The sequence below is a fragment of the Cygnus atratus genome, chromosome 16, assembly GCF_013377495.2.
Source record: "Cygnus atratus isolate AKBS03 ecotype Queensland, Australia chromosome 16, CAtr_DNAZoo_HiC_assembly, whole genome shotgun sequence".
NCBI lineage: Eukaryota > Metazoa > Chordata > Aves > Anseriformes > Anatidae > Cygnus > Cygnus atratus.
The window spans coordinates 12,386,908-12,404,512 of NC_066377.1; the positions used below are offsets into that span (position 1 = coordinate 12,386,908).

Consider the following 17,605-nt stretch of genomic DNA (forward strand, 5'->3'; position numbering starts at 1 on the left):
TTAAAGCCCACCCAGCTCCAACCCCGCTGTAATGGGCAAGGACCCCACCCACCAGCCCAGGCTGCCCCTAGCCCCATCCAGCCTGGCCTTGGAAACAGTCTGCTCTGTTCTCAGACTCAAATGCCACACATGTCATGCCCAGCAAGTACGGTCACAGAAAAACTGAAGGCCTCTTTTCCCACTTAAATTCTTTTATTCCAGCCTAAAGTAGTTTGTGACCTTCTCTTTTAACTCCCCTGCCACAGGTCTGCTCTGCTAACGGTGTACAGGCCAGATCCAGTCCGGTCATTCTCCTTCCTCCCCTTTGACTCCCCTAATCATTTTTTCTTAACACATACATGCTACAAATTGACACTCCAGCCTCCTGAAAAGGCTGTCATCAGGACGTTGGGCTGCTGACTGTGTCATTAGTGCATTTGCCAGTGCATTCATGAATCCAGTTTTTACATGGGTAAATTCTCTAAGACATCACCTCTGAAAGAACAAAATTAGAAAAGTCAATTAAAGGTGGATGGCGTAAGCTTTGATCTCAACTTGGGATAGTGTCTTTTATACCCAAGAGACAGCCACACATCACAGAACTGTGCGCTGTTTAGCAGGCTAGCAATGCCAATGAGTGTTCACAACATATCTTGCTGTTTTACTGCCTCCATTTATCACTATTCTCCTGCAGAGTTTCTGCTGTGTGGCTGACAAGCACAAATCTCTTCAATACTGTGCTGTTTTTCACCTTGGTTTCCCTTCTAGTTGGTACAGTTTCCATTCAGCACTACTCAATTAATTCAATTTTGGATTTGCCTTTATAAAGGAAATTGTGAAATATATGTACATGTCTGTCTATGTCTAGTTAGTTCCCCCTTATGTGATAGTTAATTGCTAGTGAATGGATCCCCAGGGAAGGAAAAAAACCCTTTATTTGCTCAAGTACAATATAATATGCCATAACTGGGTAATATGAATGGAAATGTAGGCTTCCCTTGGCATTCTAGATTAAGGCAGCAATAATGTGCAGCTCCTGCTTTTTCTGGAGCTCTGTAGCTGACAGGTTGCACCACACTCTGTATGTACAAGGTCATAAGGACTCAGAACTAAGTGTGGCTTGCTTGGGCTGTTCAGATAGGAACATAAGGCTGTAAAGGACCTTTTAGGCTTACGTAATTAAGTCTATATGCAGTAATACATAGCTTGTGAGGGTATATATAAGAAGTATCCTGCCAGACAAAGACATTCACGGTGTTGAGCAAGCAACTGCCTCTTGTGTTACTAATTTATATTAGTACAGTATATGGGTATGTATCCTCAAAGTGCAGAGGTACTGGGAAAAATAGAGATGAATTGTCCCAGAGTGCAGTCTGAATCTTCAGATGAGTAGCTGTGGAACCTCCTTTTTTTTCTGACAGAATCCTTAAGGCCCACATTTCAAACACTTGGGCCTGATTTGCATAGTGTTTTGCAGCCATAAATAATAAGTTTCCTGTCATTCCCAGAGCTGTTTACAAGTATATTATGTATTTAAGAGTTCTGGGTGTTCACTTAGCTCAACAACCTGAGCCATTTTGACTGTAGTCTTCATAAAGCCTACCAAAATCTGTGGCTGCAATAAGGCTTCTTTTTTTTTTGCACATCTGTGAAATATCTGAGATAGTGACAATTTAGCACAATTAAAATACAGCCTTATGTTCCCTTGCACATGAAAAACTTAATAGAACATTGCCACTCGTTTTTTAATTAGGACATTGTATAGTTTCATTAATCACTGACAGTCCTGGAATGAAGAAACTTCTTTCCCCACCTGGAACTTGCAATGAGAAGTCTTCCTGCAGTGAACCATAACGTCTTCCTTTGGAAATGTAGGGCTCCAGGGGGAGCTTAATTTGAGGAAACATTCTGTGTTTGGTCAAAAAGCTTGATTAGGAGGAGGTAGTGGTGTTACAGGAATTCTGCATTGTTTCATCTCCTCCATACGTGGAGGGTTGTGCTCATTTCGTGTTCTTGTCTGCTCTGTAACCATTAGCCATGATTGTTGCATTGAAAGGAACATAATTAACAGCTGGATGCAAAACAAGTGTAGCAAATTGCTGCAAAATCAGATCACGAGCTTTCCTGCCTTCTCTTGCGCGGTGTTGTGCTCGTTTTTTGAGAGCCTGAATAAGATAGCTGTAACTTGCTGAATTCTGTGGACAGTTGCATGAAATGTGGTCAGCGTGGTGTTGCTTCCAGACAAGGGTCTGAATAGAGCATGTGTGGAACAAAGTAGTTTTCTGCTTTGTTGTACAAAACTCTTCCAAATTCTGTGAATTTCCCTCCTGGGCTGTTAAAAGTGAGATGCTGAACTGAAAAATGTCAAGAGTTTGGGGGGGGGCAGGGGAAGAGAAAAAGTAAACAGAAGCTCCGGGCTTTGCAACAGGGCGGGTGAGAAGCACGATTAGTTCCTGGTTATTTATTAGGAGCAGTTAGTACACGAAGGGACACAGAAGGAGGAGACAGCTGGCCTTGCTGTCCTCTGGCAGGACCTGCACACACACCGTCCCCACCATCCAGGTAGCTAAGGGACGTCTGCTGTTTGTCTGAGTGCCACCTGCTACAGATAGCTGTCTGACAGAGCATGAAGCTGTCTGTGCCTGTAAAACCTCCCCGTGTTCAGCCCCTTTAAAGCACCAGCCCTTGCAGTGTTTGTCCTTTGAAAGGTGAGGCCTGGTGGCAACACCATGACACCCCTTATCTACTCTTGTCCGGATACAGGCTTAATAATCAAAGCTAAATGTTGCCCATGTTTTTTATCTGAGCTGTTGTGGGTGGCTGTCTCTGCTTAGTGATCCAGCAAACACACTCAGGTGGGGAGGATTTTTTGCTGCTCTGAAGCCTGCCTGAATTTTTGAGCAGCTCAGAAAATGGAGCTTCCTAGAAATCCTTTCCGTAGTTGCTGCATTTTACCTCATTGAGTTAAAATGAAATCCGTAATGGCACAGTTGCAATCAATAATCTTTGGCCATTTTTCCTCGAAATGGGAGATGCAGCAGGAGCCTTTGTAACGCAGCTGGAGATGATGTGGAGGATGATGCCAGCTGCTCCTGCAGCCTGGTGGTCCAACAGGTGAATGATGTTTTCAGGCCAGAATTGTGAAAAGTAGCTCCACAGGAATCAATGAGAATATTATTTTTGAAGGAATGATAGACTCTACAGAGTTTCTCATTGATTTTTTTCCTCTCTAATGACTTGTACTACATGCACAATCGGGCAGTTCATTATTGCCAGGGGACTTCAGGCTGGATTTCTGGATGCTGACAGGTCTGCTCACAGTATACAGCATACTTCGTATGGACGATTTTGGAGGTATGAGTAGAGCTGCCAGCAGGGAGGTGACATTGATCCCTGTTGAGATGGCCCACAAAAAGCCAGTGAGGTACTTCAGTTCAGCATGAGCCCTATTCTGAAAACCAGTGTGGTACCAAGGCTGCCTACATTGCTTTTGCCAACTGTCGAATGGGTCTGAGGAGCTCGGAGTTCAGTGGGATTTCAGGCGTACAGTTTTGCCCAATCATGTTTACGGCTCCTTACTATCATGTTGGGGCTTCTGGGGCAGAAATGAAGCAGCTGTGGATATACATCACTCTTTGCAAGCCCTTGTTTCCACATCCAGCTGGCCATCTTGGGCCAGAAGATGTGGGCCTGAGACTTTTCTTGGTAGTTGTATTAGTTCTGTGAATAAAATCCTGTAATTGGCCTCAAGTTTGGGAGACACGGGTAATTAATGATTAACTAAATATGCTTGAAATAACTTTCCGTTGTAAATAATAAAAGTCCAAACCATTTTGTTAAAGCTCGCTTCTCCAAATAACACAGACTAAAAATAGCTGGTAATTGGAAAGGCAATGCTAGGCTTAGCTTAGTCTCACGGAGAGCTAGCAGTTTCCTGGAATTGGCAGTAGAAATTATAGGGGAGAGCGTAGACCCTGCACAGATTTGTACACGTGATTGATTTTAAAGACAGCAAACAGTCGGCCTCAGTGGAATAAAAAAAGAAACACGTAATGTAGAGCTCCCCTGAACTTGGGAAAAAATTGTTAAGAACAACACCCCCAAAATTGATGATGGTGTTCAGCAGCCAGAAGAGTGGTTCCTGTCCCACGGGGAGCCCACAAGCACACTCAGTATGGCTCTGGGACTCGGGGCGCTGAAGCTGAGACCAAGTGGGAGGTTGGTAATTACCTGTGTGTGCACCTGCAGAAGTTCAAGTTACCTGTCTCCAGTGTGAGCTGCCTGATGAAACTAGTGCCCGGGGCAGGGCAGTGCCGAGTGGGATGTCTGGGGACAGCCGGTTCCACCCTAGTGCCGGCAGGTTCTCCCTCAGACAAGGAAGGCACTGCTTAACTAATACAGGGTCATAATAATAGGAAAGGAGAGGAAAAAAAAAAAAAGTGGCTGTGAAAACAGATGGATGAAGAAGCTCTGCTTCTTTCATTGTTCATAGGCTGTAAACAGCAAGCTGTCATTTTAAAAGAAAAGAAAAAAGTCATTTGGCCTTTTAGGTTGTGAAGATGCAGCTGTCACATAAACATATGTCCTGCTGCCCTCCTAGCCCTTGTCTGCAGAAAATTGTTCCCATCCAAACACTAAAGAGACAGAGGCAGAACTTGTCTTATTATCATCCTGCGCACTTCAGTGAAAGGTGCATTTAGGAACCTAAGTAATTAGTAAATGGCATCAGCTCCCTTTCTTTGAAATGGAAAGAAACAAACTGCATTAAAGGAATGAAAATTCAGAGTGATGCTAAAGCAGACTCGTGGCATGTAGATGTGAGTCTGTCTGTGTGAGCTGTTGACAAAGACTGCTTACCCGGCTTCTCAGCACCATTTATGTCCTCTTCAGAGTCTCCAGCTCATCCTAACAGTAGGTCCAGGTCTTCCCTGCAGGAATAGGCCACCAGCGCTTCCAAACACAGTCTTCATGTGCTGTATGTCCATGGTACATGCACTCAAAAATTTAGGGTTCAGCCTTGAGTACAGGCACATTACAATCATGTCTTGTTCATATTAAAGTAAGTTCCAGAAAACTAACCTATATAACTATGTTATAGTAAACATGTAGATAGCTATAATGCGCAGTCAGCTTTCTGGGTGTGAAGCAAGTTGGAAAAATGAAGGTCGGATCAAGAGTTGTAGGTTGTATCCATGCAGGTGAAAATGAAATTGTTTTCTAATTCCAGGATGTCGGTTAAAATATGCTTATATAGTTCTCTTACTGCTTGAAAATAAAATGTCTGAGATTCCATAACCTGGCAGTGCCATAGAGTCAAAGCAGCGGTGATACCAGGACCTTAATTTGCATTATTCCTGTGACTTAACCCATAATACAAAGCAGGCGTCTTATTCCAGATATGTGGGATCTTGGGTCATCATTGAGATTGTTGTAGGCATAAGCTCTTGTAAAACTTCTATGATATAATAAAATGGGACTTATGTATCCAAATGCTTGAAAGAACATACGGATACAATCAGGAGACTGAAATTTGGGGATTTTTTTTTATTATCCCTTTATCATTATTTATCGCGTAATGGCTTTAAGCCATCTGGATGGATTATTTATTCCTGTTTTGCTATTGGTTAAACAGAAGCATCTTTACTGTGAAGAGGTAAACACCTTGTCTGAATCAAGAAGAGTTTTTCAGAAAACAGATGTGATTATGGGAAAATGGTTTTTACTGTTTTGAGATAAAAATGTGTTCTGTTTATTGGCAAGAGAGTTCAGACAGACAATTGTCAGTACCAATCAAAGAAAAATACAGTAAATGGAAAGAGAACTCATTTTTTGTGAGACACCAAAGAGATGAGCAGTGGGTTGATCAATGAGGTGGTCAATGGAAATCAAAGGAATAATCAGCCCTAATCAGGAATATGGGCTGAGCTCTGTTCTTCAGACTTGGCATCCCTGGTAGCTGGATGCCTGGTGTCTGTGCAGGTTTCTTTTATGTTTTCCTTCTCAGAAGACACAATTTCAAATAAATTTCTGAAGTCCAGATGTCTTGTTCCTGTGGCGATTGATTACCCTTGCTTTTGGCAGTGCCAGATCACTGTCTTCTAATAACGGCGATTAGCTGTGCTAAATACAGCAATTAGTAGATGTAAATGCAAACAGAACACACTGCATCCTGTCTGCTCAAATTACCCTGTGGGAGGGTAATGTTCAGGAATATGCACATGCTCAAATGAGATCAGTTACAGCATCATTGACGAGATTTCATTTTTTGTTTTCTCACCTCTTCTTCTCCCAACATCGACAAGTTTCTCCAGATTTTCGTTGCACTTTGGAGCTAGCAGATCTTAATAGATGCACAAGAAAATTGTCCGCAACACAATGTGTGCAAGTGCCTACTGACTCAGACTGCAAAAAAATGCTATCTTGGTATTTATTATATTTATTTTATTTTTCATTACTGATTTTCCAGGTCATCTTTACTCAGATTGCAAAGTACATCAGATCTGTCTTCTGATTCCCAGCATTATTTGCTCAGACTGTGCTCTGAAAATAAAGCTGTGTTTTTCCTGCTTCATATAACATCACTAGTAATAAAGATTTTTGATTTCAAGAATAGCTGGCAGTTCGAGCTGGTTATACACGAGGCAGAGATGAACGTAGAGCGAAGTTGTACGGTCATGTTGACTTTGTAGTGTCAACAGCTGTACAGGTTGTGTAGAGGAGCTCTTTTTGAGGGAGAAGAAAGTTCAGTGCACCAAAGAGATGCCTCCAGTTTGCTGGGACAAACAATAACTCAGTGCCTCACTGAAGGCTGTGTGGCTGGGAAAGAACAGTTGTGAGGCTGCTTTTTGTGAGGAGGGCATGAAAAGAGGTCAGAGGAAATTGGTCTTGTGTTCCCCAGCGTGTGGGTCCTGCACTTTTCCCAATCCTGCATGCAATGTAAGTGTGGGGGGAGCAGCACGCTGGGACTGTCCATTTCTGCTGGAGCTGAGGAGGGCCTGCTGCCGGTGGAGCAGCTTCCCTCTCTGCAAGAACAAATTCAGACTTTACGGTCTTCATCTTACTGCTTGAGGCTGGAACAAGGTGCTCAGCAGTGTGCTTGCTAGGATGTTGTTCCCAGGGCCCAGACAGTATCCATGTTAATGTAGTATTGTTCTGTACAGTAATTTATGCAGTATTCATTACACTTGAGACATGTACAGGAGCATGTAAAAGCATAAAGTGCCAAGAAAACCCAGCAGCAGATTCCTGCCTGACAAAGTCAGGTTTTTATCCAAAGTAACACACTAAGATGGCAGTGGTGCATTGGACAGAAGCATGGCAGTAAGTGATGCAGGATGGGGAGTCTGGGATACCAGAAAGGATTTATTTTCAGTGGAGATGGCCTGAGAAGGCTGCTGAATTTGAACTTTTAGTTAAGCCAAATAATACAGTGTTGCTGTTCAGATCCAAGCTCCTGTTTACACAGATCTGCGGACTCTGAGGTGGATTGCACAAAAGCGTTGGGTTTTATCCCAGCTCTGCAATGAAAAACTGCAGTGGTTGGGGTTGTGTTTGAATGGCTCATTTGGCAGAACTAGCCATACAACATGCTGTTTTGCTTCACATACATATCAGAGAGCTGAAATATTCAAATGACTGTTTAGGTGTCTGTTTGCCATGTGTTTAAATAAATACCCAATTTGCAGTAATGGTGCATGAAAATTAGATGTACAGATGCATGTGCTTTTGACTCAAAGCTTGTCTGCCTATTACAGACCAGGTCATTTGGCTGGTAAATTCTATTAGTTAATCAGGCAGTTATGCAGGACCCATCACTCACACACTGAGTGTGGAAACACGTGTCACTCTAACTTCCCAACAGTTAGAGAAGCAGCTGCATGCGAGTCCATTAGGATGGAGTATTTTCTGCAACTCAAACTGTTGGTGGTATTTTCAGAGATGAAGTATTATAAAAATGCTTATTTGTTTTCGTACTTTTATATAAGGAATGTATGTTTGTAGCAGATGGGCAAGTTACACACCTTGATGTTTTCCTTTTTCTATTTTTTTTTATTTGCAGGAAACAAAAATCAACTGTGTCCGGCTGGCAACGAAAGGTACGTGGGTCTCTTTTTCCTGTGAAGCACAATGCCAGTCTTATAAAGGCTGCAGTGGTGACACAACTTGATTACAGTTACTATTCATGGAGGAAGCCTATTATTATTATTGTTGTTGTTATTTATTATTATCATTATTATTTTATTTTTGAAGGAAGATACTGAAGACCGAACATGTTTTCAGAGCCACTTCACTATGTGTGTAGACCCTGTTATTTTTGAAGACAGGGTATCTCTCTCTGTCTCTCTGTGGTTCCTCCTTTCCCTTGTTCTATCGACAGCTTTCCTGCCCTGAGGACCATTCTTGCTATTGGCAGAATGTGACTGAAAAAGCTTCCGATTAATTTCGTTCTCTCCATAACTGCATAAAGTAGATAAGTAAAAGATCTCATGTAAGCCTGACTTTTAATAGGTTTTGAAAATCCTGACCTTGAACACAGCAGGGCACAATTCTTATATCACACCATTTTCATGGTATAATTCAGCAAAGTCATAGAGCACATTTCTTATTTTCATTGCATTACGTTCAGAATAGACCTAGCGTTATCACTGAGCAAACCAGATACGAATGATTTGGCAAAATGTTGTTAAGATGCAATGCTTTGATCCCCAGGCTGCTTCATAAGGTGTAGCTCTTGGGGGACCAATGATGACAATGTCTGGGTTACTTCTTGGAGTTTAGAGATGCTTTTAACAACTCTTCTAAGGACTTCAAAATCACCCCAGGGAACACTTTGCCAGCAAAGGTGTCGGTAAGGCAATTTACTTGTAACACAAACAGAGTAGCTGTAAAAAGACTTCCTCAACACATATCAAGTCTCAAAATGAGTTGGAAGGAAATTATAGGATGATTACCATGGGTCATGCTAGAGGGAGCTCTCCATTTCCCAAACAGGGGAATGTATCTTGTGTTCTCACTTCTTTGTTGTAATGTGGAAGAACCATTACTGCCTGGGGAGTATTTCTAGAGTTTAAAAAAAAATAAAAATGGGCAGGAACCCATGGCCCTTTTCCCGAAGAGGCACCACCCTATTTCACCCTCCACTCTTCCTTCTCCTCACTCCTGCCTTGTTGCAATAACAGGAGTCAATTCTAGTTAATTTCTCCCATTCACTTCTACTTGTGCACTTACTGAGGAGCTGGGAGGGATCAAAGGAGCCCCAGCTAACAGCTGCTGGGTAGCAGCAGGGCATTTTCTGTCTTGATGTGGAGCCACTGCCCAGTGCACTCCTGAGGGCAGCACGTCAAGGTGCAGGCACTGCGTGGGGTTCCCACCTGTGCAGCTGCAGTCAGTGCTGAGACCTTGTGCTGCAGCCTGGGGGGGGGGGGCTGTAAGCGGTTGTGTCACCACTGAAAGCCAAGGAGGAAAGCCAATTTCTGCCCTCTCTCCCTTTCATTTATGGCTCTGGTGGTCCCTATATCCTCTTGTTGTTTCCTCTTTAGAAGTTCCTCATAAAATCTTCCTTTAATTCATTTGTTCATTAATTCATTGTTGGTCTATTCTCCCACATGTCTGGTGACAGGACGAGGGGGAATGGGCTCAAGTTGCGCCAGGGGAGGTTTAGGTTGGATATTAGGAAGAACTTCTTTACTGAAAGGGTTGTTAGGCATTGGAATGGGCTGCCCAGGGAAGTAGTTGAGTTGCCATCCCTGGAGGTCTTTAAAAGACGTTTAGATGTAGTCCTTAGTGATATGGTTTAGTGGAGGTTTTGTTAGTGTTAGGACAGAGGTTGGACTAGATGATCTTGGAGGTCTCTTCCAACCTAGACAATTCTGTGATTCTGTGATTTCTCTGGGTTACTGACATTCTGTGTGTCTCAGTCTCCTGTCCATTCCCCCATGGTTTTTCTGGTCTATGGGTAGTGGTGTGACCATTTGGGGCATCTTATTTTGGCTTTCTGGTGGTAGAAAGATAAAGAGCAGGAGTGGGTAAAGTCTGGGTGAAAAGAGTCTGCCCAGGGTTTGCCCAGAGCATTCCTGAAGGTCTCTTCGTGAGCTCAGAGAAACTGGATTGATTCAGTTTTAGAAACCTGTAGCTTCTCCCACTTTAGTGGTTGCTATTTTTGGAGTTGGTAGGTGAGTGTTGTCACGTTAACAGAAAAGATACTTGCTTTATGATTATTGTTCAAATGAAAAAAAAAAACAACAGCTACATAGCGTGATAGCTTGAAAAATTCCGTTTTTAAGTGATCTTTTGATTTGCACTGTCTGATTTGGGTACTTCAGACAAGGCTCGCATAAGTGTTTGACCCTGAACTGACTTCTGCTAATGGATTTAATTTTCATTAACCTGTTAGGTCATGAAGAAGAGCCAGCAAGCTACCCTTATGCTATTGTTTCTGAATGATGGCTCCTTTTAAAAAAATGATCTCTTACTAATATTAATTTGATAAGAAAAATAAGAGAGAGGGTTAGAGCCTGAGGATGCTTAGAACTTTTTGGTGATCTTATTCTTTAGGATTTTTCTTGATTGACATGAGTGGGAAAGGACAAAAAATTATGGTAGCTCTAGTGTTGATTACTGTCGTGATGGATGTGGCTTTTGATTTATAGGCACATCTTGTTTCTTTATATGTGGAGTGTGGAAAATTCTGTAGAAATCTCCACGATCCCTGTCCTTGCTCTGAGTGTGGCAATTTTGTATTTCCTAATGTCTGACCATTAACAACTGACACTGGAATGTAGCTGTGGCTAATTTTATACCAGTTTTGGCTTTCCAAACATATAGTGCTGGCTGCAGCACACAAGCAACATAGCACCACAGGCAGATTTATAGCCTTAATAATTTAACAGCCCATTAACAGTCCATTGCTGGCAGCTGAACAGTAGCTAAACAATGGTTTTGTGGTTTGTGGATTTTCCATAATTTAAGGTTTTTGTATGTCAATTGGCTGTATTCCATCCTTATATCAACTGTGTATGAACAGAAGGACTCAGCCACTCAGCATCCAAACCCCTGTAGAGGGGTTTTGTATCTGCCCCACCTCTACAGGGTGGAGAAACAGAGGAACTCACAGAGCTATAATTACACTATGATGTGACCGAAGACTGAGAGTGGGGATGTTCTAGATGACCTACTCTGGCTGTGATGTCTTCTGTCTACTCATTAGGTTGATTATCTTTAATAGCATTGCCCTGTATTTACCTTCATTTGCATTGCTGTCTCTGAGGATGGAATGAGCGAGCCTGTGTTCTCCCCTGAACAAAATGATCAGAGCTGCTAGCAAAGATACCACTGTGGTGTCTTCAGTAAGAAGAAAGAAGAATAAACTTTTTGGAGTTAGGCTAAAATTAGCTAGGCTAATCTCAGCATTGACAGCTCTAAAGCTCCACTTGGACTTCGTACGAAAGAAAATGAATAGTTTTGTTTTTTTTGGTTGTGTTTGTTTGTTTTCTCAAATTGATGCAGGGAAATAGACGCATACTACTGGTGCCAAACTAAAAGTTCATTTCGTAGATATTTGACACCCCAGTAGCTCCATTAGTGTTAGTGAAATGGGTTCTGATTTACACCAGTAACAGGAAGATTAGAATCAAATCATGTTTAAGCGTGGCAAGTATTCTCCTGAAGTGCTGGATTAGCAAGGGCAGGAAACATGAGTGTGGGAGTAATTAAGCAATAAAAAGTGTTAGGCAGTGTGGTACTGGGGGATTGCAACACATTTTGGGTGTTGCTGCAAGGCACCTGCTCAGAAGCTGAGGAGCTTTAATTACTCAAGAAGCGCGTGAGGCTGTTCTGTTGTCGCTACTTCAGCAGGCTGAGAGGCAATTTGCTTTGTATGTCCCATTGCCTCAAGACCAATAAAATGGATTTAGACAACTCTTTCAAAAAGTGTTCTAGTCCATTAAAGAGTTTTTGGATTTTTCCCACTTTGTCCTCCTCCCGTTTTGTGTTGCTGAGATGTCATTTTCACCATAGACTGCTCACATCAACCCCTGCTCAGCTCAGCTCCACACAGGAGCTACTTCTCATCTGTCATGGGGTGCCCTCTTCAGCAGGTTTTTCCTGTGTGCTGCTCCTTGTTAGATGAACTTGATCCTCGTGGTCCCAAGAAAGCTCTTATATCTTTGTGTGTTGGCTTCAGTGTCAGGGAGGGTGTCAGCATTTCAGAGCACGAGCTCGTGGCACCAGTAGTGCACCCTCCAGAGCAGAGCTGGTGGGTGCCCAGGCAGGCAGGTGCATGGATTGAGCTCGCTTCATCCTGTCGGGCATCTCAGTACGAGTGGCTGATGTCAGTGGAAGGGGCCAGTGGCAGAGACTTGTCATCAGCCTTTGCTGTGGTGACATTCTACAGTCCATCAGAGAGCTCCCTGTGTTTGTCCAGTCCGTGTAGCCATTTTATGTTTTGCCAGTGAGTTTTCAATCCACAAGCAACATTAACCTTTTGTGTCTACATATGTGTTTAATTTCAGTTTCCTTGGTCTCAGATTTCTGACCACTTCCAGCCATAAACATCTCTCCTCAGACGGGCTACTTCTCTTTTTAAATTACTGGAGCAATGTCATCTTTCATAGCATTAGTCACTTGGATGCATATCATTAGCATAAAACACTCTTTAAAAATAAGCTTATAATTAAATTCCAATTTATTAGCTCTCTGCCATACAATTTGCATTCAACCTGTTTGTTTATTAATTTTGCCATTTGGTTTCCTTGATGGCATTTGTTTTAATACGTCCCATTCTTTCTGAAATAACTTACTCGTTCTCTTTGTTTTAAAACAACGTATTTATATTGACACTTTATTAGAGAAAATTGCAACCTCTTACCAAAGAGAGCGATTACCTCTTGTATTCTTAAAGTGCATTAAATTACTTTCACAGTGTAATTGAAACCAAGGCAGAGGGCTCATTAATGGTTCCTTATCTCTTCATATTTATTTCTGCTTTTTTTAAAAATTGTGAGTTCTTGCAAATTAAAGAATGGAAATTTAATAACCATTATGAGGTACATTTCTATTTTTTTTCCTTTTTTTTTTTTCTTGTGCATGCTGCCTGGGAATGGTTTTGCTTGTTCTTAGCAGCAATAGATAGGCAAGAGGTGACCACGTGAAACCTACCCAACCTCTTGAGCACAGGTGATTATCAGCTCAGGGAAAGGAAGACTGCTGAAACTTCCAGAAGTCTGAGCAGCTTCCTGACTTCTCATTTCATATTTTGTTTGCATGGGAAAATGCTTTTACAATTATTCAATCTACGCTATAAAGGGGGCTTTACTTTACGCAGCACTTCTGCACTGATGTGAATCAGATGACACCTGAGCAGAGGGTCAGCTGGGGACCCAGGCAGCACGTAAACCTTCACACGAGCATTTGAGCGTGGCTGAAGAGGCCCAGGGACCCCTTGCTGGCACTCTGCAGAGGCTGAGCATCTCCCTGAGCATGCGTGGGGATGATCTAGCATTTCTGCATCAAAGTAGCTACTGCGTTTCGCGGGGCTGCTGCTTACACTTAGGCTTCAACAGCCTGGTTCTGCTGTTGAAGAGGTGATGACAGGAAAATGAAGGCTTGATTCTGTAAGTCCTTCTCATACAAACTTCTGCAGGAATCAGAGACCTTGTGGAATCGAGCCTCAGTAGCATGGTATAAAGCTCATTCACAGAAATGGAGACGCTCAGAGCTTCTTGAGGATTTTGCAGTTTGAACTTGATGGTCTGTGTGTCCTAAACTTGCCTCATAGTGCGTAACACTGGAACCAGTACCACTGCTTCACCCCAGAAAATGTCAGTCTAGAAGAGAAACGCATCAGCTTGCACAAACAGTTTCTGCTGCTTTAACTTGATAGGCATAGGATGACATGCTGGGACATTGTGGAGTTATGTGTGATTAATGTAAAGGGATGGGAAAGGAGGGGTGTTCTTTCAATTTTGGGATGGATTAAGTTTTTGTATGAATGTTCCTCTTCCAGTGCTGCGTGGTTATCCCTCTGTCTATGTACACATATATGACTTTATTACTCCACAATTAATTTACACATAAGGGTGGCTGTTATGATAATGGGGCAAAAAGGTACTGGGATTACTCTGTAGCTCAATTGCTTTTAAGGTTAAGATAAATAGTCTTGCTTTTTTGTAGTGGATTAATACCAGCAAAAGGGAACTGTCTTGACGATGAGTGTATAGCAATCTTGAGACCTTGGACATGAGCCTGAGTCTGAAAGGTGACCAATGAAATCATAGAGGAATAAAAGTTCAAAAAATTGGAAAATTTAGGAGGAAAAAATTCCTACTGTACCCAATTTTGCTGCATATGAAAGCTGTTTCTTAATAGCTTTTTTTCCCTCAAATTTAAGAGGGCTCTTTTTTTTTCTGAAAATATATTCTAGTTTTGTAGACAGATAATGTATTTTTAAACAGATCTAATCCCACTTCAGTTCTGTTTGTTATTGCATTTTGTCTTTTGATACACTGGAATGTTATTCCTGTGACAGGTCTATTCTGTTTTGTGCTATTTATTTCAGAGAGTTTCATCACACTTCTTAGGTTGGAGGCATGAAAATGTTGGTTTTTTTTTTCTGTAACCCTGAACAAGTTTCAGCCTTCTAAAAGTTATTTTTTTTATCATAAGTTCATGTATCACTCTAATTAATTGTTAATAACAGACACACTTATGTTGCTCTTACTGAAAAATATTCCCTGCTGGGAAGACAAATCAAACTTCCTGGCATTTTGATGCCCATTCAACTAGTGAGCATCTTTATTTTCATCAAATTTGGTACTGAGACTGACACAGAGGGATTTAAAATTTCTGTTCTGGGGGTATCTTTAACCCAGGGAGCTAATGAACCAACTTCACTTAATGAGTGAAGAAGCTGGTGCAGAACTGGATGAGGCCACAAGTGAACTGAGTCTGGTAACTGCGGCCCAGTTTCTCGAGGACGTTGTCTATTCCAGAGCTCTGCTGCGCTGACAGACCCCAAAACCAGGGCTCCACGATTAAAATAAACAGTGGGAAGGGAGAGGCTGAAAGACAGGCACAATGTTTAAGGTAAGATTTGGAACAGATTAGCAACAGCAGACTGTGGAAAACATTGCCTTTGTAATTGAAAGCGTCCACTGCTGGGAGATACTTGGAGCTGTTCCAGCAAAGAAGGGTTTTCAGGATAAAAGTGGTTATTGTAGCGGGAGCCAAGTCCTCCTGGAATCAGCGCAGGCATGGATTTACCTGGGGTGCCCTGGGGGTTGTTGTCCCCTTTCAGCAGGACTGCCTAGTGAAAAGGGATGCTGTTAGCCCTGTGTTGTGGTTGTGGCTGGTTGTGAGCAGACAATCAAACCTTTGTTTGCAGCTGAACCACTAGCCAGACAAAAGAGGAGAAAAAGGCATTAAAAATGAGGAGAAAAAGCTAGGCATTAAAACCAGAAGTGACGGGCAAATCAGTAAGGATTTGGTTTGGTTTGGTTTTGAACGCAGGAAGCAATGGATGATGACTTGCTTGTGAAATTCAGGTATTTTTTCCCTCTCTGTATGAATGTCCCCTGAAGCCTCCTGCACAGGGCCTGAGTGATGGGGTGGAGGTGGGGGAGCTTGAGGACAGAGGAACAGGAGGAAGGGGGCCCTGTTTCAGAGGGCAATGGTGGTGCATGTTCCTAACCCTCATGTGTTTCCATCACCTTAGTGGGGTGGTTGGTATTTCTTCTGCATTTCCCTATATGTGGAGATGCATTGGAAGCAGCTGAGGCATGACACGAACAGCGACTGCTGCTCAGGTACTGTGGATCATTTAAAAAGGTTTTCATGAGCAATTATTAATGTCAGCGTCCTTAAATAGCATTTTCAAAGGCATGAACAAACCCAAGGCTATTACAATTAGATTATGTTTCTTTTTCCTTAAATAGATTTCTCAGCCCATGTTCAGAATCAGGTTATTATTAACGCAGTAGCTTCTCCGTTTCTTCCAGGAGCTGGATGTTTAAAAAACTACACAGTAGCATCAGGATAGGTGACAATGCCATAAAAGTGGTATGTGTGGAACAGACCATTTCTTAATACCACTGTAGACAGAAAATAAAAATCTTCATTCAAGACATGTCTGAAAGTGCAGCTTCAACTCCGCAAAGTACAGAAGGTTTCCCAGTATTTCATGCAGCACACGTAGAGTGTGTATATGCAGACTCCCTAATGCATTGCCTACACAACTCCCTTTTTACTGTAAAATGGCGAGTATCCTCCTTTGCATGCTGCTCAGTCCGCTTGCGGGTGAGGTGTTATCGGCACAGGTTTTGTAGGCCACCGTGGTGCTTAAAGCACCTTTGACCAGCCGGGCTCAGAGGTGGCCTGATTTCAGCGTTCATTATATACCCACCTCTGGACTTTGCTCACTGTTTTTGTAATTTCTGCAGCTGGTCTGGCTGTGGATTTTTAATGATCACCATGATGAGAGCAGAGTAGGTGCTTAACGGGAACTGGCTGGTGCAAAGGTTAATTAGTTGTTATTCGTGGAGTGTGATGTCTGTTACACAGCCGTGGCATCGTCATGCACGGTAATGTTTTTGTCTGTATTGGTCAAAAGATTGATCTCTCTCCTCTCTGTGTATATAAGACCATACAAAAATTAAGTCACGTCTGTAAATTTGGACTTGAACATCGACTTTTTTTTTCTTTTTTCCATTTTTATAATTGAAAGCTGAATTTTAAATAGCTGTGCAAAAGTGGAGAGCTAAAATGGAAATGTGCTATCACCCTCTGAACCATCACATCACTTGTAGACATCGCAACGGCTGCTCTTTATCCAAGCTCTTCTTTCAAGTAAACGTAGTAACCTTTCTCATTCTTGGGGCCATATATCTGCCTTTAGCACAAATTAAGTGCTTCTGTTCTGAAGAGAGAGGAAGAAAACAGAAGGAGAGAAGAAAAGCCTTTGTGGTAGATTTGCCTGGAATCTCTAGAATCAATTATTCTTTCACTGCTGTTTTTTAATTCTCATTCAGTTTAGTAACACTAATCTTGATTCCTCGCTGTGTGTTTACCCTCATCCTCCTACAGATTCAACCTGTATGCCTGATAATCCCTCATATAAATTCAGGTCTGTCTTTCTCTCCAAGACTGCTTTGTTTTGTTGCTCTCTCCACTTACAATATGGTTGAAAGCTTTTGGCTCTCATCATTCTTTCCACTCCTTTTGAGCTTCTTTAAAGAAATGAGAATGTCTCATTGTACTCGTAAGCCAGAGTGAGTAGGCCTGTGCTGTTTGCAGTCTTCAATAACTGGAGGTGGAAGACTGGCGTAGTGACGTGATGTCTAGTGATCGTGTTGGGGGTGTTCCTTTTTGATGAATTGCAACAAGCAAAGCTGCAGCTGAAGTAGAATCTGCCTTAGAATCATAGAATCATTAGGGTTGGAAAAGACCTCCAAGATCATCTGGTCCAACCATCCCTCTACTACCAATGTCACCCACTAAGCCACCTCCCCAAGCACCACGTCCAACCTTTCCTTGAACACCCTCAGAGACAGTGACTCCACCACCTCCCTGGGCAACCCGTCCCAATGCCTGACTGCTCCTTCTGAGAAGAAATGTCTCCTCATTTCGAACCTGA

The 17,605-nt window shown here is 42.4% G+C and overlaps 1 protein-coding gene across 1 annotated transcript in view; it reads left to right on the forward strand.

Annotated features, from left to right (window-relative positions):
* PTPRT (protein tyrosine phosphatase receptor type T) overlaps nucleotides 1-17,605 on the forward strand; it is a 532,802-nt gene that overhangs the window by 441,349 nt on the left and 73,848 nt on the right. Inside the window, exon 14 of the mRNA XM_050713944.1 lies at nucleotides 8,039-8,075. Coding sequence (XP_050569901.1) covers nucleotides 8,039-8,075 — 37 coding nt within the window. The remainder of the gene's footprint in view (nucleotides 1-8,038; nucleotides 8,076-17,605) is intronic.